This window comes from Maylandia zebra, linkage group LG14, assembly GCF_041146795.1.
Source record: "Maylandia zebra isolate NMK-2024a linkage group LG14, Mzebra_GT3a, whole genome shotgun sequence".
Classification (NCBI taxonomy): Eukaryota; Metazoa; Chordata; class Actinopteri; order Cichliformes; family Cichlidae; genus Maylandia; species Maylandia zebra.
This window is the reverse complement of record NC_135180.1, coordinates 14759107-14786745: the sequence shown is the minus strand read 5'-3', so window position 1 is coordinate 14786745 and position 27639 is coordinate 14759107. Positions and strand designations below refer to the sequence as shown.

Below are 27639 nucleotides of genomic sequence, written 5' to 3'. Positions count from 1 at the left end.
ACCACATTGGTTAGCTACAACTGCAGATTACAATAATAATTCCATTTTCCACTCCAGTAAAAACAGCTGATCCTATTGTTTCAGATCTACTAGGATCCCTCGTGGTACAAACGTGCTGTTCCTACAAGCCAAGACAACAACTACATTAAAAGACATTAAGTCCTGTAACACCCCTGTTACAATTTCAGTTCTTCTCCAAAGCTCTTACAGTCTCAGACCACCCACACACGTACTCGTTGTAGTTTCTCTACAAAATTAAGGTAACCAGTTTCCTTTCTTGTGTGCGAGCATTTGTACGTGTATCCTACCTCCCAGCACGCTGATTGTTATGGCCTCTGTGTGTTCAGCCAGCAGATCGGCCTTGGCTATAGCGGCCAGAGAGAGGTAACTGGACATGTTCCTGCTCAGCTCCCTGTTGCCCCTCTGCAGGAACCGCACGGCCACCGGGACAGCTAGCACCATGACCGAAGGACAACTGTAGTTCTGCAGAGACATGTTATAGGAGAGGAGACACTCTGTTCAAGACGACATTCTCACAGTAAATATTTGTTTTCTAACATTTTAAGAGACATGCCAGCGACTGGTCAAAGCAGCACACGTCCACAGATAAAATGCTTTTGTTTTTGTAAAGTGAGCATGATTGGCAATCACTGTAACTTTGAACAAGGGGACACAGAGCGAGCGCATTCACAGAGAAATCAGTCTGACTTGAATTAAGCTCACTTCTTAAAAGGAAAGGGCAGCAAAGCAGGCTTAATTTTACAGTCCTGACCTTTACTTCTCATTATCTATAAAGGAGAGTAACAAGATCAGATGCCTGTCCTTTGCTGTTTCTGATCTTTCTGAACAACATGTGCATGGTGTTAACGCTCATTAGAACAGACAGTACAGCCTAAAGATCCTCATTAACAGCAAGCCACGCATCAAATATATTTAGTAACTTGAAACAAAGAGCGCCAGCAGTACTTTCCTCAACCCATGTGATAAGTGCCACAGAGATTAAAACGGGCTATAAGAATGAAGAACAGGGGGAGAGACTGCATTGTATTGAAAGACATATGCACAAGTTTGTGCTCTGAACGCTCACGGACCGCGGGATCGGGATTCAAAATGCGCCAGCACCCTCCAGAGGACAGTTTGATACGAACGTCGTGTTCACTGCCGCTCACATATATTTATTTAACACTTGTGAACCCACATCTAAAACATCTGCTTCACATTTGTTTCTATTCACACACCTAAGGCCTCTAAGTCTTTACTATATATATCTATTTTCAAGATTTATCTTTTATGTCTATCATCAAAAACTGCTCAATCAATGATTTGGGGAGTGTAGTCTCTCGCTGTCATGCCTCTGGTTTTCCACATGATGGCAGTGCAGGCACTGCAAAAACTATTTTACCCACTAATATAAACTGTGTAAACACCTTCACTTCCTTTATTATCAGGCACCAAAATATAGAAGAATCACCATGAAATGCAGTGTTGGCACTGGAGCTGAGACGTTTTAGAGCACAAACTGTTTTTAGTCTGTCTAAAGAGGGACGATCTGAACACTCAGTGTGAAGCCTGTCATGTTTGACAGCTACAGGCAGCAGGCATGAGGTGCCAGTAGTGTTCTTCTTTTGGCACATTAATTAATGTATTGATTTATTAATCTTTCCTGTCATCTTGTACTACACTTCAATGACAACGCACGTCAAAGAGCTCATATGACATGAATCGTCTCTCCTTTTCTCTGAGGGAGTTTCTGTGGGAAAATAAGACAAGTGTCTATAATTCAAAATGACAGGGAGGGAAAGAGAGAACGGAAGGGGTCAGAGATAAAGGTGGATGGAGGGCAAGAGAGGAAGGAAAGAGATGTGGAAAAATGACATGAAGAGAAACAGATTTTTAGAGATAAAGAAAAAGAGAAAAGGAATGGCTGTCCTGATAAGTGCAGGAGCTCGGACATCGGAGCCAGAAGGCGCCGTCAGAGCTGTCAGAACTTTTAACCTCACTTTTGTGTGTGTGTGTGTGTGTGGGTGTGTGTGTGTGTGTGTGTCTTTCCTGAGGAGTCAGTCTCATTATGGTGGTATTAACCACATTCCCTTTCCCAAGAAAAAAGTGGGAGGGAGAGAAAGAAGGTGGAGGGGAGTCACTCTGCTTTTATACCTTTCAGCACTGGAGGTCTGAAAATGGGGAAGGTAAGTGAGTTTTAAATGTACATTTTCATGCCTCCCCCCCCAGCAGTGATTACATAAAGTATATTTGCTCTGAAAGGGAAACTTCCCTGCTGGAGATCATGTATTATTAATTTTTATTTTAACTCTTCTGCTTGTACCATTTTGTGAGGGTTTTCTTCCGCTTGTGCACCAACGTTGCCTTCCTTCACTTGTTTTCCCCGCGAAGCCTTTACACCCTCGTGTTTACCACCAATGCTTTAAAGAGCTTTAGCATAGCATTGCTCACGTGCATTAAAAAAAAACATGCAACCAGCCCCAAAACTATAACCTGTCAAAGGTCACATGACAAAGAGGAAGACGAAAGAAGTGCTTTTTTCTGTTTTCTTTACATTTTTCTACTCAAATTTGATTATGCCCGTTTTCTGATGAGCTTGACAGTTTTACTTCTTAGAGAAGAAAACTATTACCAAACCCTTAATACAACAGCTATTGATGAAGTTTAATGTAGTGCAAATCAATGCATCAGTAAAATATGTTATAGCCAAGTGCTCCCAATGGCCTTTTTCCATTCTGTACAAGCTATAGGTGTGTGGCTGAGATGAAAGGGAATGTTTGAGTACTTTGCAAAAGTCTGAGCCCACTCCTCATTTTTTACGTTTTGTTAGGAAAATGGAAAATCAGAAAATCAATCAGACCTGTTGCCACTGATTTTCAGTCCAGTTGTTGTATAATCCAAAGAAAACTTTTGAAAGACTTTCAGAAACACTAAAAAACTATCGCTCAAGACCACTGACAACAAAGTCTGGCCCCTCAGAAAGAAAATTTTAAAAAAGAGGGATGGCTTGGGACTTTTGCACCGTACTGTAAATTTTAAGTTTCATCCCATGAGCACTAAAAGTATCTTGGAGCTAAATACCCTAAGCACACATAATATCCTGAGAGGTTTCTGAGTATGTGTGTCCTTTATGTGCTTCAGGTAAAACAAACAATGATGTGTGCATGCGAGCGTGTGTGTATACCTGCAGGATACAGCTGGTGATGTCAGACGCTATCTTAGCATGCGGAGTGTCCTCTGTGTTTTCACCTTGCGGGGTGAGGTTATGCTCCAGACAGGACTCCCACAGTCCCACCAGAGCCGTGCTGTGTCGCTCGATGGAGCCCGTCTCCCTTATGGCTGTGGTGATGCGTGTTATGCAAATCTCCACCACTGCCTGGTCATTGTCATTGGTCAAATAGTCCTGTCAGCCAGCAACAGGATGCAAAATTAGGAATACAATGATAAAGTAAGGACAAAAGCAATGAATTATGCATAAGGGCATAAATAATTAATGGCATCTGCTTTGTAATTTTTGAATAAATACCAACTGTGTGTGTTGGTTGCACTGATCTAAACACATCAACTTACCGGTGAGCAGGAGATTGCCTTAATCTGGTCCAGAGCTTGAGACAGACAGTCTTCAATGTCTGCGTCCTCCAGAGAGAACAGATCACCTGCTCTGGACAGATCCCTCTGGCCGAGCACTTGGCTAAACAGCTGGTGCATCCTTGTCCTGGTTTAGGACCTTGAGACGAGCCTGGGACGGCCTCCGCACAGTTTAAGATCACTTAACTGAGAAAGTCGCTGACATAATGTCTTGAATACCATAGCAACTTTTCCTTCACCTCCTGGTTTTAGAAAGATATTTAAATAGAAGACTCTTTTCTGCCAGGGATGGGAGAAAGCAAGTCTTTCTAAAATGCAATAAAGCTGAAATATATGAAGATTTTCAGGCACACACTTTTATACAGAAAGAAATATCGAATGCATCATATTAGGACTTGATAGTTTTATAATTTTTGTTAAAATCCTCTCCGGCGCAGTCCAGAATCAGGTAAGTTTGACGGGTTTGGCCCAACATTTTTCTGGGTCTGCCTGAGGCCTGTTACCATGGAGACAGGGCAGTCCTTCTGCAGCTGAGTCCTGAAGGAGAAAGGACAAAAAAAGAGAGAGTGAAGGATTAAATTAACTAAAGAGAAGGAAATGCTGGGATCGTCATTTTGCACACAAAATCGTCTTCCAGGAAGAGATCATTTGAAAAGCTGGGAAAATTAATTCGGAGCAAGTCAGAGATACTGTCGAGCATCGGATATTTAATTTTGCATGTGATTTTTGCTCTCCAAAACATCTCAATTAAAGGAGTAGTCGTGCATAAGAAACAAAATTTCATTGCAAGACATAGACATGAAGATTGATACAACTCTTATCTGTTAAAAATACTGCTTATTTTAGCTTAGTCTAAATCCTGGAAACAAAAAGGTTCAGATGAATTTCACATTCTGTTTGTCGTACCGATTAAACAAATAAGATGTGCATTAGTTAGCTGCAGGTTAATTGTGTTTTCTTTTAAAAGGACCTAATAGTCCAACCAGTTGAATCCTGTTCCTAACCATTTTATTACAGTTAAAGCGCAGGATTCCCAGTGTAGAGGGTTCAGTTGGGGGCAGTGGGCGTAGTCCTTTAACTAGCTTGTGTATTTATGGCCCCAAGTCCCATAACAACACAACGGTGCAGTAAAAATGTCCATACAGCTGTGACAGAGCTTTGAACCTCAAAATGGCCACTGTGCTAGAGATGCAACTGTGTGTGAAAGCTCACCTGTGTGAGATGTAGAAAACTACAGACTGAAATTCACCATTCTGCCTGTCTCTGGTAAATGGACTGGTTCTTATATAGTGCACTTCTACTCTACAACATGCCTCTCATTTGGAGAAAAGTTGCTGGGGCAGCATGTGAATGTGGGACTGAAGGTAAAAGCATGTGCTCCACTCCAGAGACCTGTGTGTTGGCATCGCTAAGTTATAGTAAATAAATAATCTTACATCTAAATCTTAGTCAGACAGCATTTAATCATATCGCACATATTTAGAAAATGATAGCAGGGAGCATAGCACAAAAGTTAAAAGGGAGTCCCTGGCCCGCTGCCCAAATCAGAGTCTAACCACAAGTTCTCAGTTAAAGCCCGTTATTTATTAATGCATACCAATATCTGAGAGCAAATTACTCCAGGGTGAACCAAGGCCAGAACAACAAACACAAACACACACACTTCCACTTTTTTCCCATCACAGTCTGACTAAAACCGAAATAAGGAATAACTAAAATACACACAAAGTCAATGTATTCAGTTTAATACACATTTGGATGCACTATATATATATACACATAATATATATATATATATATATATATATATATATATATATATATATATATATATATACACATAATATATATATATATACACATAATATATATATATACACATAATATATATATATATATGCACACATTTCTCATTGGCAAATATTTTTCAATATATATCTTTTCCACAGTCATTTAAGTGCAATAAAGGAACTATTGTTCTACACTTGAAATTACTTGACATTTTTTTTCTTCATCTTTGTCTGTTTAAAAAAGAAACCTGACTTCACCTCTAAATGCACTTTGTTTATCTGTGTGTGTATTTATTTGACTCTGACTCTAAGCGCTATGCACTCAGACCTAGCTCATATGTACAAATGGCAAATAAAAGTTTTAATCTTTATCTATTGTATTTACATAAATGAAAACAAAACTGAATGAAAGGCACGTGGTAAGCCTAACACCCTAAAATAAGCAAAGCAGAAGAAAACTGTGCAAAAGATAAATGCAGTTCACGCCCTCTGCTTCACTGACATAAACAACATGTGGGTTAATCGTTTGCAAAGAGCTGCAAAGGTCTCTAAACAAGAAACACGCATTTTCACAGAGGTTTACCGGTCGAGGATGGAACCAGGGCTTTTAAAATGGCCAGATGTTGACCCGCAGGTACACTCAAAGATCCTCAAAGCTAGAGGCGTCACACCGGTACACAAAGAATTAAAAAAAAGAAATAACTTACTAAACTGCAAGAAATGCAATAACAGCCATAACACCGACGTCTTCCAAAAGACCAAGGGAGCGCGTCTGCCATCACATTCTCTCTGTCTTTCTTGAAAATCCTGCACAAGGAGCGACCACCTCACGAATCTGGATGGAGTATTTGGAGTAAAAAAAACAAGAGGTTTATGATCGGTGTACACAAAACATTTTTTTTGTGTAAAAACTGGGTGATCCACAGCACGCTTATCGTCCTGCAGCAACGCAGCACCAGCACCGCTGACCCCCAGCAAAATCCAGTTTAAAAGGACGAGTAAAGTCAGGATGTGTGCTGCAGAGGAGAGCTTTGGCAGACTGTATCTCTGCCCTCTTTTCAGCGGCATGAGTAAGTTAAAACATGATAATAATATGTTGCATATCTGGTGCAACTCTAACTGTTATACTCTACACTATAGCACAAATAATGTATTATAATGATTGGTAAAGTAAATAAAGGTAATGAGTCGAACAGAATACACAGTGTCCTGGTGTTATGAATGGAGTTCAAAGTTGTGGTAACTGAAAAGTAGCATGTTAACCATTTACTTGCATTACTGTTACTCTTGTCAGCTTCAATTAAACATTAAATCATTCACACCGGAGCGACGCCGGAAGGGCAAAGGATTACATATGCACACGCACACATATACACACTCACTGAGACTGCTTCTAAAAGTGTGACATATCACTGGCTTAGCGCTCCTTATTTTCTATACAGAAATCTAAACACGTAAACGCGCTGCTGTTCTCGCCGTTGTCGCTGCTTTCTGGGCGGTTTGAAGTATTCGCGCACGCCTTCTTTCTGAAGCAGCCACCCGGCGTGTCTGCTGCCTGTGATCACGATGACTTTGCTCACAGCAGAACTCTGCCTCCTTTGAGAGGACGAGCAGCTAAACATATGTATCTGTGTCATTTTCTGCTTCCTGCACCAGCTTCCCTCTACAATCAGACATCGTCTCATCCTCGCACCGTTTCACTGAAAGCCACACTGGAGCGAGCCCAAGCCAGACCAAAAGGAACGCACAAAGCTGACCACTTGGGAGGCCGTTATCTGTCCTGCCAAGCCAGCGACGGCCATGGAAACCCAACCATTGCCAGGATACCACATCGGGAATTCTTACTGGTCCGAGCTGTGGCTTTGGGACCGAAACACCAAAACAGCCATAAACACAGAGCAAAGAGGTTTATCTGTCACACAAAGACAGGCCAACACACAGCTGTGAAGGTGAATAATCACAAGCTCTCTCTGTGCAAGGAGTTCCCAAAAATACAGTATGAGTGTGTTGTTATTTACACTGCAAACATATACTCCTGTACACTGTGTATTTCTTAACTTTTTGATAAGGATGTACTGTATGACATACACACTTTCCTGGGAGTGTGTACAGCCATTCAAAACTAATCCCACCAAGCACCAGACATCAATGGATGACATTTTCTGGGCTAAATCTGGTCAGCTAGTCAAAGCCTTTAAAAATATGCCACTTCACATATAAATTTGTTCAAAAAGTGAAAGCTGAAGAGTCCTCTTTGCAGCGTATTGGAAAGACTAATATTTAACAAATGTGCTTGTGCTATTTGTATACATGTGGCTACAAATTAGGGCATCTGAGAAAGAAGGTTTTGAGTATAAACCCCCCCGGTTGGTTGGTTGTAGGCTTTCTGTGTGGATTTGCATGTTTTCCTTGGGCTTGTGTGAGTACTCAGGTTTCCTCCTACAGTTCAAAGACATACCAAATGTCAACATTGCTTAGAGGTCTTTTCGGTAAGTTTTTGCTCAGTGGGTTATGGTCTAATACACCAGTCATAATAAATAAATTGTAGCTTCATTTGGACTAAAATGTTTTGTGTTTTAAAGACATGATGATCATTCAGAGCTGTAGAAACTGAATTATACTGCAATATCATGTGTATCTAGCACAAACTGTATATAATAGGTGAATGTAAGCTGTGCATCTGAACAGCATTCCTGCATTCCTTTTAATGGCCAGTAGGGGATGATTATTCAGTTTGCGAATAAAAAAAACAAAACACAGTTTTAGTGAGAAAATTAAATGACTCATCACTTAAATTATGAACTCAGTTAACAATTTCTTAACTGTTTTTGTGTTTGCATTGCTAACTTGATGTTGTATTTAATACAACATCGCAGTTATTTTGTAACTAATGTCCAACGTGGAGAAAGATGTTTCATCAAACAAACTTTAATGCGTAGCTAGCGCTCACTACGGTTTGGGCATGCAGGTTCCTCAGTCAAATCTTCAATCTTTACATCTGGTTTACGGATGTTACCAGAAATGATTTCTACAGTGCCATTTGGCATCATAATTGTGGAAACACAACAGCAGGCAAGGGGGCGGCATACGGCTGTAAGTGTTGTAGTCTAGCATTAGCTCTGCTCCAACTCATCGATATGAAAGGCAGAGTCAGCTATGGAAATACTGGTGGGGTGATTGGGGGATGATAACTGACTCACAAACTATATAAAAATTATGTTATTGTGTTTTATTTAGAGTAAGAGAGAGAAAATACTACAAATTTAATAAGTTGGCTATAAGACCAGCACCCAGAATTCAATTTTCTGTTCACAGTAACAACATTCACAATGTTATCCTTCTTATGGTATTCTGAAATGCACTTTAACGTTTTGTTTGAGACAGCTGGCACTACCGGTGTGAAATCAATTTTGTTCCATGGGCTAAAATAGCTAAAATAGTGCCAACATAATGACACTGTAACGTTAGCATCCTGCTCGGCAACCATCCTAACATTTCAGTCTGTGTGTGGTCAACAAAATGTAAAGTTAACATTTTAAATAAATAATCTGCCACCCCATTGATGTGTCAGTATATGGGATGATCATTTAGGCATCAAAGTGGGAGTCAAGAATCATGTAATACTACTAGTGTTGGTACCGACTGCTAAATTTCTGGTATCCCTATCCGGTTTCAGAAAACCAAACACGGAGGTAGCCAAAATCTTGGATTCAAGTTTTTACAAATGAATGGTGGATAAGTCCAGCTTTAAAACAGAGTCAGCTTACTTTCCCCAATAATAACTAAGACTGAAAAAGAAAAGAGGCATGGGAAAGAGATGGAAACGACCAAAGAACACCAAGGGGAGGAAAGAATGAGGAATGGAGGAGCCACCAGACCGAGTCCCAGACTGAGAGAAAGCTGGAGATGGATTATGTTTCCAACACTTGCATTCACCTTTACATACAGCATACGTATGCTTCTGTCTCTCCTTACTAGTGAAATGCTGTGTTATGTAATGTATCCTTTCCTACTCTTACTATGTCACAGCCCGCCTGAGTAACTGAGTAGCAGTGTGCGTGTGTGTGTGTGTGTGTGTGTGTGTGTGTGTGTGTGTGTGTGTGTGTGTGTGTGTGTGCGTGTGTGTACAAGCAGAGAAAAAAAAATGGGCCTCAGGAATTTCAGTTCTTTAATAATCAGTTAGTTACTATTAATCACCAAGCTACGGCTCAACAAGCTTAGGAATGCAGCCTTTGAGCACGCACACACACACACACACACACACACACACACACACACACACACACACACACGCACACACACACACACACACACACACACACACACACACACACATGCAGTCATATTTCTTTCACAGGACATTACATTACCTTAAATTTATTAACCTCACACTTAACCGTCACCCTAAAAGTTTACAGTGCAGGAATAGATGCGTCTGCACATGTGAAGAACACAAATTGCAGTTCCACAGTTAACAACACACAGTGAGTTGTGTCTGTAAGCTTACAGACACAACTAGTGTCTTGTCGTTGGTGTGTTGTCAGTCTTCCCCAAACCCGTTCTGATAAGATAAATGATTCCAGGGAAATTCAAAGAAATAGCGCTCTAGCAGGTACCCACATGTTGAAGGCAAGCTGGGTGCCACTGGGTGAGGGGTACCAGAGGGTGCGTGCTTGGGGAGGGCAATACGAATGTTAGGGGGTTATGTGAGGACAATGGGCCTCTCCTTCTTCCTTGCCTCCACCACTGGCACTACTGTCTTGATTCAGCACACTGCGAGGGGGAGAGAAAACACTGCCTCTTTTGTATGGCCTATGAAGACAGACCAGCCCTCCCTCTTTTCCCTCCTCTCTCCCTCTGCTCAGTCAGCCCTGTCTTTCTGTGTAATGTGCACCTGCTCGGCCTGCAAGACATCGCACACACTCACAAAAAGACTTGAGAAAGGAGCTGTGGGGAGACAGAAGAGACTATAGAAGAAAGAGCCTGCGTTGTGCATTCCCTGCATTCATATCAGGCTGAGCGTGAATTCAGAAGCTTCATGAAGAGGAAGAAAGAAAGATTTGGTTCGTCAACCAAAGTTGAACTATCTCAATAACGACATTGAGTTGTACGTGTTCATGTTTACTTCATTTGCAAAGCACAAGTCAATGTTTGCTGCTTACGGTGGTTGTTGACGGTCTCCTCGTAACTCAGAGCGTATCCTGACGAATTTGGCCAACTCATTGAATGAACACATTTTTATTTATACAGCAAAACCCAGAGCCTACAGCCTCAGAGGTGTAGACAGACTATTTTTCTATGAAATGTATTCAAATGAAATGTATTTTATTGATTGGTATGCGTTGAATTTAAGCTTGATTTAGACTTCTAAGGAGAATCTACCTCCTAATTTACAACATAAAGAAGCAAGCAGGAAACTCTTTTGAACCCTACACCACAACCTTCCACGCCATTCAGGTCGTCGCGGTCCGGGTCGACCCGACACAGATGCATTTCTCGGGAGGTGCACAGTCATCATTTGTTTATGCAGATATGAGTTCCAGTGCAAAGGTACAGAATGAGGACTCGCATAACCAAAATGTACATAAATAGATACAAATTTATATTAAAAAAATTGGCCATGGTTGCTAAAATTATTATTGTTTTGGCTTACAATAAAACTACTATGTCAATGGGTGAATTGTGTTAGTGTGGAACAACTGCCATAGAAAAATGTTATCCCTCAAAAAGTTGTGGTGGAAAATGTAAATCCAGTTCTAAGAATGTGTGTGTGGCCCACACTCATACAACCTGATGCATGGGGTGTTTGGAGGGGGGGGGGGGGGGGGGGGGCAGTCTTTAATCCGTGCTGGCTGTGGCCACTTTTGGTGATCTACTGCAATCTACTCCTGTCTGGCTGGACCAGTGACCGCTCAACCAACGAGTGACTACGGTGAATTTCATTTATACAATTAAAGCAAACAAATATCTATTCAGCAAATCTGAACATCTCAAGTCTCCAGCAGTTAAAAGGAGTCATTTTATATTCTCAGTTTTATTTACATTTTTACTTTTTATACTTTAAATGGTGAGAATACGGCTTTTTTTGTCCTCAAAAATCCTTCTGCCGTATCCGTAAAAGACTGCACCTTCCATATTGATTACTTGATTAAAGTCTGGTTAGTTAAGTAGCTGTTCTATAACTGGGCCAATCAGTTATGTAACTGATGCCTTGGATTGAATGAATAAGTACGATGAAGGCTCCCCGAAGACATCTGTGGAAATAGGTCCACACTGCCGCGGAGAACTGAGTTAAGACTTGAAAGATAGACCCCCGAGGAGCCTACTGTAGAGGTATTGTATTATATGTGAATCTGTGTGTGTGTGTGTGTGTGTGTGTGTGTGTGTGTGCATTTGTGCTTGTGTGGGACAAAGGGGAAAGTTCTCCATAATTTATGTCCTGCAGTTACGCAGCTGTGGAGCAACGATTGGGAATTACAGTATGATATGAGCAGGAGAAAGCTGCTACAGTGAAACCCTGATGAAAGAAAAGATAAAGAAAAACAGAGAGTGAGCGAGCGAGGAAAACACGGGAGTGAATATCTTACCATCCCTACAGAGAGCGGTCACTATGGGTGTGATAAGACAAAGGAGACCACAGGAACACTTAATGTGACACTGATGGATGTCACACCAACTAAAGCAAGGAGAGCAGATAAAGATAAAATCATTTCTGCTTTATGTGCCCTTCACAATTTACCCACGTTGGCTCCAATCTACTTTAAAGGCGGTGTTATACTTTACACATCTATGAGGATGCCATTGTCTGAATCCACACCCACATTAACTACATTTTGTCACCAGAGTATGAATGTGACACTCTCCGTGGCTGTCCACGTGCCCTTCGATGTCTGTGAACCACGCAGACATCACACTACAACTACTCATCTATGTGCCACGTATGAGTGAGTGAAATCCCAGCGGCTGCAGGATGATCTGTGAGCTCAACGGTTTCAGAGTCATTGTAGATTGTGTCCTGGGGCCGTGGCAATGAGGAGGGAATATATATCTAATCAGCACTTGATCATAATGTCAGCTGAAATAACCATCATACCATGCCACTGAGTATTTCAGAAACTGCTGATCTGATGGGAATTTCCCACACAACCATCTTTAGGGTTAAGATAGTCTCAAAAAGAGGAAACACCCAGAGAGCAGGAGTTCTCTGGATGAAAATGCCTGATAGGAAGGCGACAGTAATTCCATTAACCACTTGTTACAACAAAGGTGTGCAGAAGAGCATCTCTGAACACACAGCAGAAGACCACACCCGAGTGCCACTGCTGTCAACTAAGAACAGGAAACTGAGACTACAGACTGAAAAAGTGCTGCCTGGTCTAATGAGTCTTGGTTTCTGTCATCATCATGTCAATATGAACCAAAAGCTAAGACGAATGTTTCCAGCACCTTCTTTAGGCCAATTAAGATAGCTCTGAAGGTGAAAGTGGCACAACCAACTACAAACAACCTGTACCTAACAATCCTGTGTGTCACTGATGTCAATAATGCACTGGAAAAAAAAAAATTTACACCCAAAATGATTACATGTAAATTCCCATTTCATTTTGTTACATAAGTGCAATGTAAATATTCAATATGATGGAATCTGGTCAAATGAAATGTACTTTTTTGGTGTACATTCAGTTTATGCCAAGCATATTTTCCTTACTGATTAATTATTTGAACAAATAAAACTTTGATTTTTATACATTTCATTTGCATTTTACTTCAAAAAAATATTGTGTCATGTCTAAAAAGTACAAGACATTTTTTTTGAGTATAATCATTTCAGATATTGTTGTTTGTGTATCTTGTTTATGTTCGTGACCTCACAAACTCGTTTCTCTAGCCTCATAGTGAGCAGTTGAGATAACACAGTTCAAACAATAAACCTCAACTGATAGTAACAAATACCTTTTATTGATTCTAACATTTCGACGAAATGGGCCACTACACTACTTATTGATTGTGCTGACAATTATAAAAAATAATGGCTCCTCTGATAATTAAATAAATGGATATTAGTAATACTCATCGTGCTGTTGCTACATTATGCCAAAAACACATAATCTGTGATTAAAAGTTAGTTTTCTGCTTTTGAGTAATCACTTAAACTCTCATTTTCAGCCTAGAAACTTATTTTAGGACTCACTGTGCTACATTCTGAAAGTGAAAATAATTTAACTTCTAGACAGGTTGAAAAAATGAACACATCAAAGAGAACAAAGAGCCTCTATAGACTAATCTGAGTTGAGCTCATTCCTCCTTCCATTTTGTGTGTTTGTAGTCGTGTGTGTGTGTGTGTGTGTGTGTGTGTGTGAGCCCGAAATGTTTTCTGCAGGCATAACTGTGTCAAATAGCACTGAATCCACCCTAAAGAGTGCACGTTTGGGTTGGGGGCTTCTCTTTTTTCTCTGATTTGGCTCTGCTGTGCTGCGAGACTCTTAACTGCTGAGAGGATTTCCACAGCAGAGGGGGAGCAGTGCTGGTTGAAAATGTGCATTACCGCCACACTCAGCCAACTAACACTCATGCACACTTTCAAGACCATTCATTATTCATTACTCCCCGCTGCCTTCCACAGCCCGAACTCGGTCTCGTGCTCCGAGCTGAGCGGAAGCGTGCTCCGGATTCAGCGTACGGGCCTGACTCAGGAGTACCGACTGAACGCTTTCACAGCATCATCAGGACGTGATTCTTATTAGAAAGCGATTGTTTAATGTGTTTCTAAACTTGGAAGTGTTCTCATAACCTGCATCCTGCATGTTATCCAGGCTTCCTGTTTCCTGAGTGAGCAGAATGAATCGCAGAAATGAGCAATGAAAGTTGGCTTTTACTGTCATATATAATCACCTACAGTATGATTTACAAATGAGGAGCAAGGAAATGTTTTTAAATCAGCTTTTCCAAACAACCTAGTCTTATTTTATTTACTTACATTATTTTACTTTGCACATAGAAACAAAATCAGCAATCCCGGTTTATTCTTGTTTGGCAAATTTCTCCAGCTCCTCCAGATTTGATGGTCTTCTGGCATGGATCTTGGTCTTCAGGTCAGGGCTTTGTGCAGACCAGTGAGCTATGTTAACTTTGGTCAGCAGGAGCGACGTATGTTTTGGCTCGTTGTTGTGCTGAAGACAAAGGGATGACTCAGATCCAGTTTTGCTACTGACTGCTGGAGTTTGTCACACGTCCTTCTTTCTTCATGATTCCTTCCACCTTAATGAGATTCCCAGTTTCAGATACACTGGAGCATCTTCACAGCATTTTGCTCCCATCACCGTGCTTCACCGCGGGGATGGTGATCTCTGGATTGTACGGCTCTCCCTTCTTTCTCCAAACAGCTGTGGTTTCATCTCATCTGACCAAAGGATGTGTCTCCAGTAAGCATAATCTTTCTCCAGGTCGTCTTTGACATAAGTAAGAAGTGGAATTTTTCTTGGCCTGTACCCCCTCCTTTGCAGGGTTCTAGTGATTTTCTTCTTTGAGACTACAATTCCTGAAAAAGTCATTCACTAATGCCCTGGCAGTGGTTCTGTGGCCTTTAGACACATCTCTCACAAGTTTTCTTTCCAAAGTCTTGGAAATCTTCCTATTTCTGACAGGCTTGTTGTATACGACGTGGCTCTCGTTGAATTTTTTTGATGACACTTTTGGAAACTGTGATGTTGTATAGCCATCTCCTGCTTTGTGAGCATCAACAACTTTTTCTCACAAGTCTAAATTGATGTGTTGTGTTTTTGGCATGATGCTTTCTCAGTGACAGCTCAAACCCTCGCTAAAGTTTTTATACTTTGTGCAAATAGCATGCTAACCCTGAATTCTAATTAGATTATACAGGCATTGTGCATTACACAGTTAAAGCACATCATAGTACAGCAGTGGTTTGTGCTGTAGCTCAATGAAAAGGTTGGGTTTTCAGGTGGAGAAATATTTTTTTAATGACATATTTGTTATTTTGCACAAATTGAAATAATTGATTCTTTCTAAAGAACTGTATCATGTTCAGAAATGCTATGTTAAAATTACTCGCTCTAGTAAAAAAAAACAGTTGGGAAAATTTCTAATAAAAAGCTTTTTCATAGCAAGGACTAATAATTTTGTCCCGTAATTTGCACTCTGTAATTCGTTTCCTAAAAATATCCAAGGTAATGCAAAGCTGTTGAGCAATATAACTCCAAATAATCTAAGGTCTGCCATCATGAACTTAAAATAAAAGAGTGTACCTTAAATTCTTTTTTTTTTTTTCCTTTTTTTTTTTTTGGCCTGTCCCGTTTGGCTCTTTTGCCATCAGAATTGTTGTCTAAAGGCAAAGAAAGATGCCCAACGGATTTAAGTGTACCTTAAATTCTAAATAATAAGCAATATAAGTGTCATGAATAAATGCTAAATCACACAAATACAAATATGTATTTCTTTGTTATTATATACACGTTATTTTATTTTAGAAATCTTATGCACAAAAATACTAAGAGGTTATTTCAAGTTCATACAGTGAACGATAATCTCCTTCCTTCCTGGGACATCAACATCTGTCTGAAGTCTGTGACCTTGAAGAGTCCCCCCCACCACACACATACACACATACACACAAACACACACACACACCGTCTGTATTCTCACACAAATACAAGTGAAGCAACAGTATAGATCTGGATTTGAGCGCGGGATTAGGGGAAGAAATGCACAGACTAAATGTGAGTAATGCCACTGAACTTGCCTTTCAAGCTCCGGGAGCACATTCCTTTGCATGTTACCCTGAGAAACAGAGAGGCACAGATGACTACTCTGTGACATCAAAAAATTTTCAAAATGTTCAAAAGATGAGGTGCCACGCGTCCTTCCAGGATACACTACCTCCCCCCAAAATGACCACGCATTTAGCCCGGAATTACTGTGAGTGTTTACGCGCGACAGCCCAGGAAAACACCTCTCATATCCACTTGCGCGCTCCCCCGGGTTTAGTAGTAGGCTATCTTTATCTGTGGCGTCATGGATTCTGGGGTATCCTCAGTAAAGACAGGAAAAAAGTCGGCTTAGTGGGCGACCAGAAAGTGTGTGGTGCATCCACTGCTTTCAACTCGTGCAGTCAACTTTCCCGACATCAAGGAATGTGGGTGACATATTCCCGTCTCTTATGACAGAGAGCATGCAACAAGAAACCCCCCTCCCAGCAGCCCGCTTCGTTTCCAAACACCCACGGACTCGGACAGCTTACCTGCTCCACGCAGCACGTCGACAGCACGCGGACGCTGAATGTGGATCCTCGCTCAGTATCTTCAAACCGCGCTCCAAAGCCTCACATAGCAACACAAATAAAAAAAGCCCTGCGCAGATCCAGGTCCTCTCTCAGAGCAACCCTCACTGTCGTCCTCCTCGGTCACCATGGGAAAGCGCGCCATCTTGCGGCCGATCGGATTGCGCGGAGCAACAGGTGTATGGAGGGAGGGACAGGTGAGGACGCTGCGTTCAGAAGCCCTCGGAAAAATATGGAGATTATTTCAAACTCAGCTTCAGTGGTTAAAGCGATCTTTAAACAGGACTCGCTTTTTGTGACACGATTAGTTAACCCAATGGTTCATTTAAAAAAAAATTTAAAATAAAATAATGCAAAAACGAAACAAAACAAAACAAAGAAATCATATGGTTTTCAAGCGTCAGGCGTGGCCAAGGTTATTATAGTTAACTAAAACTAAACACTAAAACTAAATGTGAACAAATCTTTTCAGTTAACTAAAATAAAGATAAAAACTAGACTTTTGAAAAAAATAAAACTAATAAAATTATTTAGTGAACTTGGAAAACTAACTATAAAAAATATAGAGGACACATCAGTTAGTTTGGCTAAAAAAATAAATAAATAAAATCTTGGACCTGTACTGATTCTGATTCTGATTCTGATTCATACAATAAAAGTAAATACTAAAATTGAGACTGAAAATAACAGAAACTAAACTACAATTCAACACTTTCAAGCAATAAAAACTAATCTGAAATGCCCATATCGGATTAGAAATGAAGTGCCAAATTGTACTTCAACTGAAACATATTACAGCATATTATTGCTGTTATTACAGGTGGGTTATTATTAGTTGTGTGATGATGGTTGTATTGTATATGCTGGTGTTTACATTAGTTTTTGATAATATAAAAATGTAATAAGGAAGAAAAGTACGGAAGCGTAGAGCTGCCACCCAGGCAAAAGAAAAATACAAGTGTATCACGTTTAACGTGAAAAGTTTATTGTTCTAACAAGATACTTTTCCTGTTTGTACAATATTCTATCATGTTTGTACAATATACTTTTCACGTTTGAACAACATAATATCACGTTATTGTTGATATTATGTTGTTCAAACGTGAAAAGTATATTGTTCAAACGTGAAAAGTATATTGTACAAACGTGAAAAGTATATTGTTCAAACGTGAAAAGTATATTGTACAAACATGATAGAATATTGTACAAACAGGAAAAGTATCTTGTTAGAACAATAAACTTTTCACGTTATAAAAACTTTCACGTTTGCCTGGGTGGCAGCTCTACGCTTCCGTAGGAAAAGGCTTGTAGCAAAGGCGATATAGTTTTTCACTGTATTGACGTCATTCATTCATTGCTCTGGTCAGTAGATGGTGGTATTTTCCCAGGCATCGCGTCCGGCGTGAGACTTCATTTTGCGGTGCCTTCAAAATAAAAGCACATGATTTTATCTACTTCATGGAGCGATACGTGAATGAAGTACATGAGAAATGAATGGGAACTATTAACGTCAAAAATATGTATTTGTATATTATACACGAAAATACATTCTACTGTGGCATTGAAATAAAAACACACATGACTTTTGCTATAGCGTATGCTGTTTTCGTAAATACGTACCTGGGTACAACTTTGAAAAAATGTTTTCTACATAAATATATACAAATTAAGTATCCCAGTTTACAAAAAAAGAGATATTATTTTTAAATTAATAAATAGCCTGGCATTATATTGTAAATTTCTCAAGCAGTATTAAATTGTCCTCAAAGAGGATTTTACTTTGAATTCGCACCGGATGTTGCATCTTATCCTGGCCCGCTTCACACAGGAGACCGCTGATGGTGGACGGAGAAGCTATCCGTAATCTTTTTCAAAGGGCTTGAACGTGTGAGGATGCTGGTGAAGTTTGTACAAACTAGCAAACAGCCTGGAGTCTTTTACGAGTCCGTTTTAGTCAGGTGAGCGGTCACTGAACTTAATTATGTTTTTTGTATGTTTGTTTGTTTGTTAGCATCTCTTCCAAATCCATTTAAATTAGCCTGAAGCATGATTGCGTCCACATAAACACCACAAGTGGCTCTCTGGACAGCTGTGAGCGTGGGTAGGCCAGACTGAGCGTGCACCATGAGCAAACTTATCGCTTACTGACGTATTTTTTAAAATGTAGACGTAATTACTGATTTGGGATGGACCTAACACTTTATGTTCTTTCCTCTGTACCTTCCACAGTTTTCTTTGTTCGTTTTGCTCACTGTCTGTTTTATTTTTCTGTCTTTCAGACTCGAGAAATGACATAAGAAGTCTGTTTGTACAGGCAGGTAGTGGTGCCACATAAATCTGCTTTCTCCAGGCTTTAGCTTTGTTGACAAAACAAAAACACACCCAGGCTACTTAGAAAGTTGAAGTAGGAGGAAAAGGAGGAGGAGGTAGAGGAAATCAGTCTCTCCTCATGGCCAGCGGGCGTTTTCCAGGCAAGAGTGCAGATGTGGCCATCAACAACTGGACTGCTCCATCTCAGGGCAGACCGCTGTGTGTCAACGGGACACCATGGATCCTTTACCTGCTTGAGGAATGTGTGGACAACATCTGGGAGTACTGCAGTGTTGTGATAGGACTCATATCCATGTTCTGTTTTTTGTTGTCCACGATACCGTGAGTAATTACTTTGATTATTGTCGGCTTATCGTGCAACCAGCTCAGCCAGTCAGAAATGTTAATGTCTTATATTTGTCTTTAATCTGACTTGCTGGGTCTTTCCAGGCAGGTCTATGAGGCCTATCGGAATGGAAAAGTGGAGGAGGCCATGTCTTTTGGGTTTCTCGTCTTCCTCCTCAGTGGAGACCTGACCAGCTTCGCTGGATGCTATCTCACTAGCCAGCTGCCCATTCAGGTGAACACAGACAACTCAGCCTGGCTGGTTGAGGTCTGCTGGCTGTGCAGTGTGAATCTCTATCAAGCTTTTGAAGGGATAGTCATTATCCTGATACTGATTTTCTTTTTTTCATTTTACTTGACATTTCTCTCTCTTGATTTGTCCCACTCTCAGGTTGTCACAGTGGTGTTTTACATCTTCACTGACTTGATTCTCGTCTCCCAGTTTCTCTACTATAAGATCAAAAACAGCTCCAGCAGAAGTGAGTCCTGACACCGTCTCTGCTCTTAGGTTAAACCTCTGGCAAAGCATGATGCCTGGTTTAAATACAGCACTGTGCAAAAGTCTTATAACATAAAGAAGTGATGGGTAACGCAAGACTTTTGTGCACTTGTTATGTAGCATTTTCCATCACAACCATCTCAGGGGTTTATAGAGAATGGTCCAAAAAACAGAAAGTATCCAGTGAGCAGCAGATGAATGGATAAAAGAGATTGTTTCGAGTACATAAGAAGACAAATAAAATAACCACATTACAAACAACACATGCAGAAGAGCATCTCTGAATGCACAGCACATTTCACCTTGACGCACATGTGCTGCAGCAGCAGAAGACCACACCGAGTACAGAGCTAAGAACAGGAAACCGAGGATACAGTTTACATAGGCTCAATAAAACTGGACAATCGCATCGTGGTCATGCAGCAGACAAATCTTCAGCAACTGTGTGATCCTATAGTGTCTAACAATGTGTAAGAATTCAGGCAGTGCTAATGGAAAAATGGGGTGAATGTCTAATTACCTCCACTAAGGAGGTTGTGTTTTTGGTAATGTTTCCGTGTGTCTTATTTATAGCTCCAAAAGTTTTGAATGAGTTGTGATAAAACCTTGCAGGGGTGTAGAGTAGGGTTTAATATTATACAATAGTTATTCAAGTTATTTATATCCAGTTATCATCCTACTCCTACATAATGTTTGTGTAGTCAGTGTAAACATCTGTCGTGCTGCCCTTATCTGATTTGCACTGCTCTGCAAACTTCATTGGGTAGTAATCTTAATTATACTGTTGCCTAAGCAAGACTGAACCTACAGGTACTGTTTTTGTTGTTGCTGGATACGTTTGTTACTGAGTTTGTGTGTGTTTGTCGTTTAGAAAATCCCGCGCTGAAGTGGGTGTGCTTCATGTGGTGTGGCACTGGGACATTAGCACTCCTGGCTTTACCCAAGCTCATTATAGACAACGGTTCACATTTAAACACTCAGGTAAGACGCAAACACCTTTCCACTTAAGATTACCCACTCTTCCGTAGGTGCAGCATTAACTCTTTTCTCTTTATTTCACTGTTATCTTACCCAGAGTCCAGCCAGCTCCAAGTCAGTGGAAATCACTGGTTATGTATGTGGATATTTGGCATCTGTTTTCTACCTCTGCTCCCGTTTTCCACAAATCCATAAAAATGTAAGTAACTTTTTTTTTTTTTGACTCACTTTATTCTCAGAAACATGGTTTGTGTGTTTGGATTGGAGGTTTGTGGAAAGCTCAAATTACTATGTATGAGTTGGTCATAAATTGGGATGGAGAAGATGGTGAAGTATGGATATTTGTGAATACTGCATGTGTGTCAAAATGAAAGCCAGGCGTTGAAGACAATGGCGCTGTTGTGCTGAAGAAACACATTGGCTCGATTGCAGCGATTAATCACCAGAGGGGATTGTCTCAGTAGCGTGCTAGTGCCAGAGAGACTTCTGGGCACAAAACATGGACTCCCATGATGTTGTAAATCATTTAGGTCGCTTTTGCCCCTGTGGAAATGTAAACATGTTAGAGCACGTCCAAAATGTCATTCCAAGTCTACAAAACAATTAAAACTGTTGCTGTTTAGGATTCCCTTCAGAGTTTCTCTCACATACGCTCACTTGTTGCCTGACATTGTGGGGGAATAATCAGCAGGATATTCATACTCTGCTTAATATCGGATGGATACTGCCTTTCCTCATCCTTTCAGTGATAGATGCGATGAACAAAGCCAGCCTGTTTATGTGAAGCACACATGCTTCCTGCTGTTTGTTAGTAGGATGAATTCGCTGTTGGCTGTTATCTCTTTTGGGGATTTGTTGATACCAATAAAGCAATTCAATAAATCTAGTCTTATCCTTTAATCTTGTTGAGGTTCTCTGTGTCTGTTTGTTTGGAGTGCAAGTCCACTGAATTGAGATTAATGTAAGTGAAACAACATGTACTTAACTCTTTTTTTCATTGACAGTGACTCTGGGTTTTTGTGTGTGGGGGGGCTTCATGAAACCAGGAGTTGTTGTCACAGGTGGTGCTATAAAGAGGCCAGGAAAAATCCAACTCCACCAAATTAGCACTAAATTACGCTTGTTGTTTAGTTGTTTAAATTCCTTTTTTCTTCTTTTGTGGTGAGGTATCCCAGCAGACATCGAGGCAAAGTTTAAACCTTCACATAAGACATCGTTACAGGGAAAGTTGCCATTTTTATCCGGCTGTAGCTGTGGGAGACCAATCAGACAAATGTTTCTGGCCATCCCTGCTAACAATAAGAGTCGCTATAAGCCCAGTGTAAGACTGCTGTGGTGCTTCTTGTTTGTCTGTTAATTATCTGTTAACTATTCTAGTTCCAGCGACAGTCTACAGAGGGCACCTCCTACCTGCTGTTCGCCCTGGCCATGATGGGTAATGGGACGTATGGGCTGAGCGTCATAGTTGTCCTTCCGGCATTGAAGGGCTCCAAACAGAACTTCATCGTCAAACATCTGGCCTGGCTCATCGGCAGCCTGGGAGTCCTCATACTCGACTGTTTTGTATCCTTCAAATAATAATAATAAGCCCAACTGTACAAACTTAATGCAAAATCTGACCCGATAAATCATAATAGGGTAATATTGCTTGTAATGTTTTTGCATGTGCAGTAAATTTAAAGCATTCAGCATGCTGATTTTGTCCCAACTTGTGTACAACCCCAATTAGAAAACAGCTGTCTGAAATGTAAATAAAATAAATGCAGTGATTTGCAAATTTGATAGTAGAACATGTCAAATGTTTAAATGGTTTATTATTTACAGGAAAAAATAAGCTGAATTTAGAGTTTAATGTCCATGTTTACCACTGTGTACCGTCCCACTTCAGCACCAGGGGCCCGTTCTTCGTACGTCGCTCACTACATCCAAGATCAAATGACACATCCAAGACCAAACCATCGCGCTAACCGTGAGCTCGCTAATCCGGTTCCCCGAACACACCTGCTGTTGACGATTAGTACAGCTGGACGCAGTAATGTGACATCACTGGGTGTCGTAAAAGGGGCTACGCATCGATAGTGGAAACATTGATCGGCAACCCTCTGATTGGTCGGCGAAAATGTCGACGGAGCGCGCTCGGCTCGGTATTTTTCGGCAGCAGAGCAAGAACTCTTGAGTGAGGGATTTCAGGAGTTTCAGAGTTTAATCAGAACGCAAGGGAACACTGCAAAGGCTGCAAAAGCAAGGAGAGAGGGCTGGCAGAAAGTTGCTGACAAATCAAACTCGTAAGTAATTTAATAATAACAATAATAATGGAGTGGATTTATATAGCGCTTTTCAAGGCACCCAAAGCGCTTTACATTGCCACTATTCAGTCACTCTCACATTCACACACTGGTGGAGGCAGCTACGGTTGTAGCCACAGCTGCCCTGGGGCAGACTGACAGAAGCCAGGCTGCCATATCGCGCCATCGGCCCCTCTGGCCAACACCAGTAGGCGGTAGGGTAGATTTATCATATCACACTATATTATCCAATATTATATTACATTATATTATATTATAATATGTTATATTATATCCCCTTTCACATTAGAGCCACAACAGGACCCACTAGAACATGGGAACAGGTAAAAGTGAAATATAAGAATATTCTACAGAATGGTAATATTTATCTCTTAGATTGCTTTGCGTCTCTTGGCAAGGTAATACTGGCCTGTAATACTCTGTTAGTTTGTTTATAACAGCAACCAAGAAAAGGGCAGAGCAAAAAAAAGACAGGTGGTGGTCCTGCACCCCCTCGTCAACAAGTTGGTTAAGTAAATAATACCCTCACGGGAAAATCGATATCTCTCTATGAGCACACTGTCGCGCTGAGCTAACGGATCCTGTCTATCCCGCAATATACGCTGAATTCTGAGGACTCTCCTTATCAATCTTGCACCTTCCGCAATGGGTGGCTCGCATATACGGACAGGACATGGCTGCGACAGGCTTCCCAAATCCACCTTCGCTTTTATAGCCGTGGTCTCTCATCTTGATTACACAAAGTAATTTGCAATTACTACTCTGAAATATGAATTACATCTGTAATAATCACATACATGTAATAGAATGTTAATAGTACATTTCCCTTTTTTAGGAAATGACCTGTATGTATCTGTGTGACATCAATAAAAGGATCAAGTGCTGCATTATCTTTAGTTACATTGATGTTATTTATTTATGGTGAAACAGTGGTGGAATATCGCTGTTGCTTTCGTATGAATGAAGCGGACATACCTGCGTGGCCGCGATCTAATCCTGTTTACATAAAGTAAACCTGCTCCCGAGCAGGTTTACGCTTACGACTCTGTTGCTATGGCAGCAAGTCCCGGATGAGCTTCGGGGAACCGAACGATCCAGGATCACGCGAAATCGTCAACAATCAAATCCAGCTAACTTACTTAGCGAGGTACGAAGAACGGGCCCCTGGACTCTTCTACTGTGAAACTGCTGTTGTGATGGCAGCAGCATGTGGTTTAGCATTTGCTGAAATCTGCTAGGACTTCCCTGAAAAAGACGTTGGTCCCTCTACTCCATGTTTTCCCAAACAAATTTGAAATCTTCTGACCACAGAACTGTTTTCCACTTTGCTTTAGACCATTTAAATGAGCCTTGGCTCAGAGAAGACGGTGTTCATATAAGTCTTCTTCTTTGCATGACAGAGCTACAATCTTTATTCATGAATATCATGGTGAACTGTGGTCAGACAGTGATTTGTGCAAGTGTTCCTGAGCCCATGCAGTGATTTCCATCACAGAATCATGTTTTTAATGCAGTGCTGCCTGAGGGCCCAAAGATCAAAAGCATCCAGTGTTGATTTTCAGCCTTGTCTCTTGCACACAGAGATTTCTCCAGATTCTCTGAATCTTTTGATGATGATACTTAGACGATAAGATATTCCAAGTCTTCACTATTTTACACTGAGTAACATTATTCTAAAATTCTCTCATAATTTAAAGACAGATTTTAGTAGGTTGGTAGGTTTTCAGTGACTTCAGCCTTAAGGTCAAGGTCAGAGGGAGGAAAATCATGTGAGTGCGATAACTTGAGAACAAGGCGACGTAGGATTTTAACATTCATACCATAGGTGCGTCTGCCAAGAGGCTGAGGGGTAGCACTGGCTGCTGCCAGTCTTTTCATTTCTGAGAAACACCAGTCTCTTAGATGTTCTTTTTATACCCAGTCATGTTGCTATTCAACAGGTTTTCATCCCAATGTGTAACATACCAACGACTGTGACAAATCGTTACTATGTTACGCGTTCGGATGCGTGAGAGCAGGTTGGAATGAACCTACACGTGTGGAGGCATGACAGCGGGCTGACATGAATCTATAAATGTGTTAAGGTTAGGAATAGAAAGCTGCTAAGTCATTGCTTCGAAATGACCTCAAATTTACTTAACATGCTAAATTTTCTCAGTTTCAACATTTGCTATGTTTTCCACGTTGTGTTGTGAATAAAATATGGGTTTATTAGATTTGCAAATCATTGCTTTCTGATTTTATTTCAATTTTACACAGCGTCCCAACCTTTTTGATATTGTAGTTGTAAAATGTCTGAACTTACAGTGTCCGTACAACCCTTGACCGAATCAGGTAACTGCCCAGTTCATCATGTACAGGAAGAACATTTCTGCCAAAAGCAGTGCGCTACGCCATATCCCAGAGGTGGAACCTCTTCTGAGTGAGGAAGAGGAGCTGACAGTGTTGTAGGACAGAGATCAAACACCAGCAGCGATTGGACTATCAGTCTTTGTTTGGAGCTCTCAGGGGTTGCTGAACATGAGTCTCATTTTCTTTGCACACAAGAGGACAATCTCCTGTTTAGTGTGTTAATAAAGAAAGAAAGAGGAGGTAACAGTTTCCTTAACACTGGAGATTAACTACCAGTTTAGAAGCTCTTCCATAGTTTCTCTTTAGTCTGGCTTGCCTGCATGACTTGGGTCATTTTTGCACTTGGACCTCTTGATTTTGTTTATGGATGGAAAAACTATATTTAAAAGCAATCAGTGAGCTTCCATGTTTAAAATAGGGCTCTTAAAACCAATTAGCCATTTCTAAAATGAAACCTTTGCCAGTATCTGCAGAACCTGATGTATTAATATATTTTTTAAGATAGTAGGTATCAGCACCAAAAGCCAACGAAAGCAAATTTTCCAAATACTCCCCTAGTAAGCACAGAAGTGTGGAATTACATTGGTCTTATCTCACTTTGTGGCCCTGTAGCTAACCCTTTACAGCCATACGAGACAACGCTGGGATAAAAAGAACCAACTCTGATGTTTTAATGTGAATCTGATAGTGTTATATAATGTGAAAAGGATTTTTCGTGTTTAATGTTTAAGGACTAGTGGATTTCTTTGCTTTGCGTTCTCTTTGTTGTCCACCAGGAGAAACAGTGTGTACCCTTTAAAACTGTTAATAGTCTTAATATAAATGCATTGCATAAACACATCACTGTTTTTAAGCTAATGTGAATCAGATTGTTAAAGTAGATAATAACTTAAGAAACTGTATTTCTTAAAAACAGCAGTTGAACTGTTTGTCCTTCCAAGTCCCTGATTATGACCTCCCTGCAGATGTCCTCTCTTAAGTTTCCGTGTGCTGGCATTGTCTTTTTAAAAATGTTATAACGTTTATTAAAAAAGAAAGAAGACGCGTTCAATGACGTTATCTAAAAATAGGAGCATTATAAAATTAGTCCACGTGTCTAATCTGTCATCGGGTTTGTGGGAGAGAGTATGCTCTTGTCAAGCCAAATTTATTTGCATTATTTCGTAGCGTGTCCTTATTAGCTTCTTTACAGTTGTTCCCAGAACTAATGCTAATTGAATAGATGACAACAGAGGAGAGAAAGGAAAAAAATGGTGTACTAATAGATGAGTGGTTTCATCTTATTGATTTAGACTAATGCTAATAATAATAATAATAGTCTTAATAATATTAGTTAATTCATAGTAAATTAGTTACTAGTGAATTATATTCTTTCTTCTGACAGATGGTTTTCTCATACAACATGTATGTGGCATAGTCACTTTTAACCTGATCATCTGTTTAACTTCAGTTCTGCAGATTTCTCTACCTCAGGCAAGTGTGGGCATCTTTTTGTGTTAAAAAACAAACAAACCATTAGTCATTAGTCCCAGTACTAGCCCGAGAAAATTCATTTGCAAATATGCAATAATAACTTCTTCACTAATAATTCAGTACTTCTAGTGATTTATTGTATTTTCAAAATGTTCCTGTTTCTCTGATTGTTTTTGTATTGAATATATTATTAGGACCTTTTGCTGCTACAGACTGTGGAGCATATATATAAGTTGTTGAGATGGGTTTATTTTATTTCCTTTTTTAATCTTCCATTGTGTTGCCTTTTAATAAATGTGTATTATGCCAAGTTTAAATAACTCCATTGTATCTTTCTAAAATATACTATGTACTGTTTTGATTGAAAGAAATCAAGAATTTGGTCTCAAATTTCACATCAAAGTTTGAAGGTTCTGTCTTTGAGTCACAGAAATGTACAAGTTTACAATGTCTTCTCAGTCATGTCCGTAGTTTGCTGAACGAAACTGTGCACCTCCACAGTGGATTTTAAATCCAAAACTCGAGATGCGATTGAAATGCAGGCTTTCAGCTCTACTTCAAGGGGTTTTATCAAAATGTTGCATTAACTGTTTATGAATTACAGCCAATTTTATGCACAGTCCTCCATTTTCACTGACTCAAGCAGACTTTGCTAGAAAACATCCAAAATAGCCTGAAGTAGCAGTTCTGGGAGAAAAAGAC

The 27639-nt window shown here is 40.3% G+C and overlaps 2 protein-coding genes across 5 annotated transcripts in view; one reads left to right on the top strand and one right to left on the bottom strand.

Annotated features, from left to right (window-relative positions):
- Positions 1–16781, bottom strand: part of veph1 (ventricular zone expressed PH domain-containing 1) — a 91082-nt gene extending 74301 nt beyond the window's left edge. Inside the window, exons 1-5 of one of the 3 annotated variants that reach the window (XM_076892274.1) lie at positions 16636–16780; positions 6086–6213; positions 3571–4125; positions 3185–3403; positions 309–483 (exon numbers count right to left, since the gene is read on the bottom strand). In XM_076892274.1, the coding sequence (XP_076748389.1) occupies positions 309–483; positions 3185–3403; positions 3571–3708 (532 nt within the window). In that variant the 5' untranslated portion in view covers positions 3709–4125; positions 6086–6213; positions 16636–16780. Of the gene's footprint in view, positions 1–308; positions 484–3184; positions 3404–3570; positions 4126–6085; positions 6214–16635 lie in introns of all 3 variants that reach the window. The other 2 variants (XM_076892275.1, XM_004561364.3) reach the window with 2 other exon arrangements.
- A 1698-nt stretch (positions 16782–18479) lies between these two features.
- slc66a1l (solute carrier family 66 member 1 like) lies at positions 18480–27257 on the top strand. 2 transcript variants are annotated; one of them, XM_004561366.6, is made up of 8 exons: positions 18480–18632; positions 18954–19326; positions 19439–19564; positions 19721–19808; positions 20700–20809; positions 20904–21005; positions 22184–22369; positions 25447–27257. In XM_004561366.6, exons 2-8 carry the CDS (start codon positions 19246–19248, stop codon positions 25561–25563), a joined length of 810 nt encoding a protein of 269 aa, XP_004561423.2. In that variant the 5' UTR covers positions 18480–18632; positions 18954–19245; the 3' UTR covers positions 25564–27257. The 2 variants fall into 2 exon arrangements, with proteins under 2 accessions (XP_004561423.2, XP_004561422.2); XM_004561365.6 differs by having other exon boundaries at positions 19435–19564.
- The last annotated feature ends 382 nt before the right edge of the window (positions 27258–27639 follow it).

Excerpts from the sequence above, each read along its gene's own strand:
- slc66a1l (XM_004561365.6), top strand. The coding sequence starts at position 19,124 with ATGGCCAGCGGGCGTTTTCCAGGCAAGAGTGCAGATGTGGCCATCAAC. Across the intron at positions 19,565-19,720 it reads CTAGCCAGCTGCCCATTCAG|GTTGTCACAGTGGTGTTTTA; the intron begins GTGAACACAGAC and ends TCCCACTCTCAG. Across the intron at positions 20,810-20,903 it reads GTTCACATTTAAACACTCAG|AGTCCAGCCAGCTCCAAGTC; the intron begins GTAAGACGCAAA and ends TATCTTACCCAG.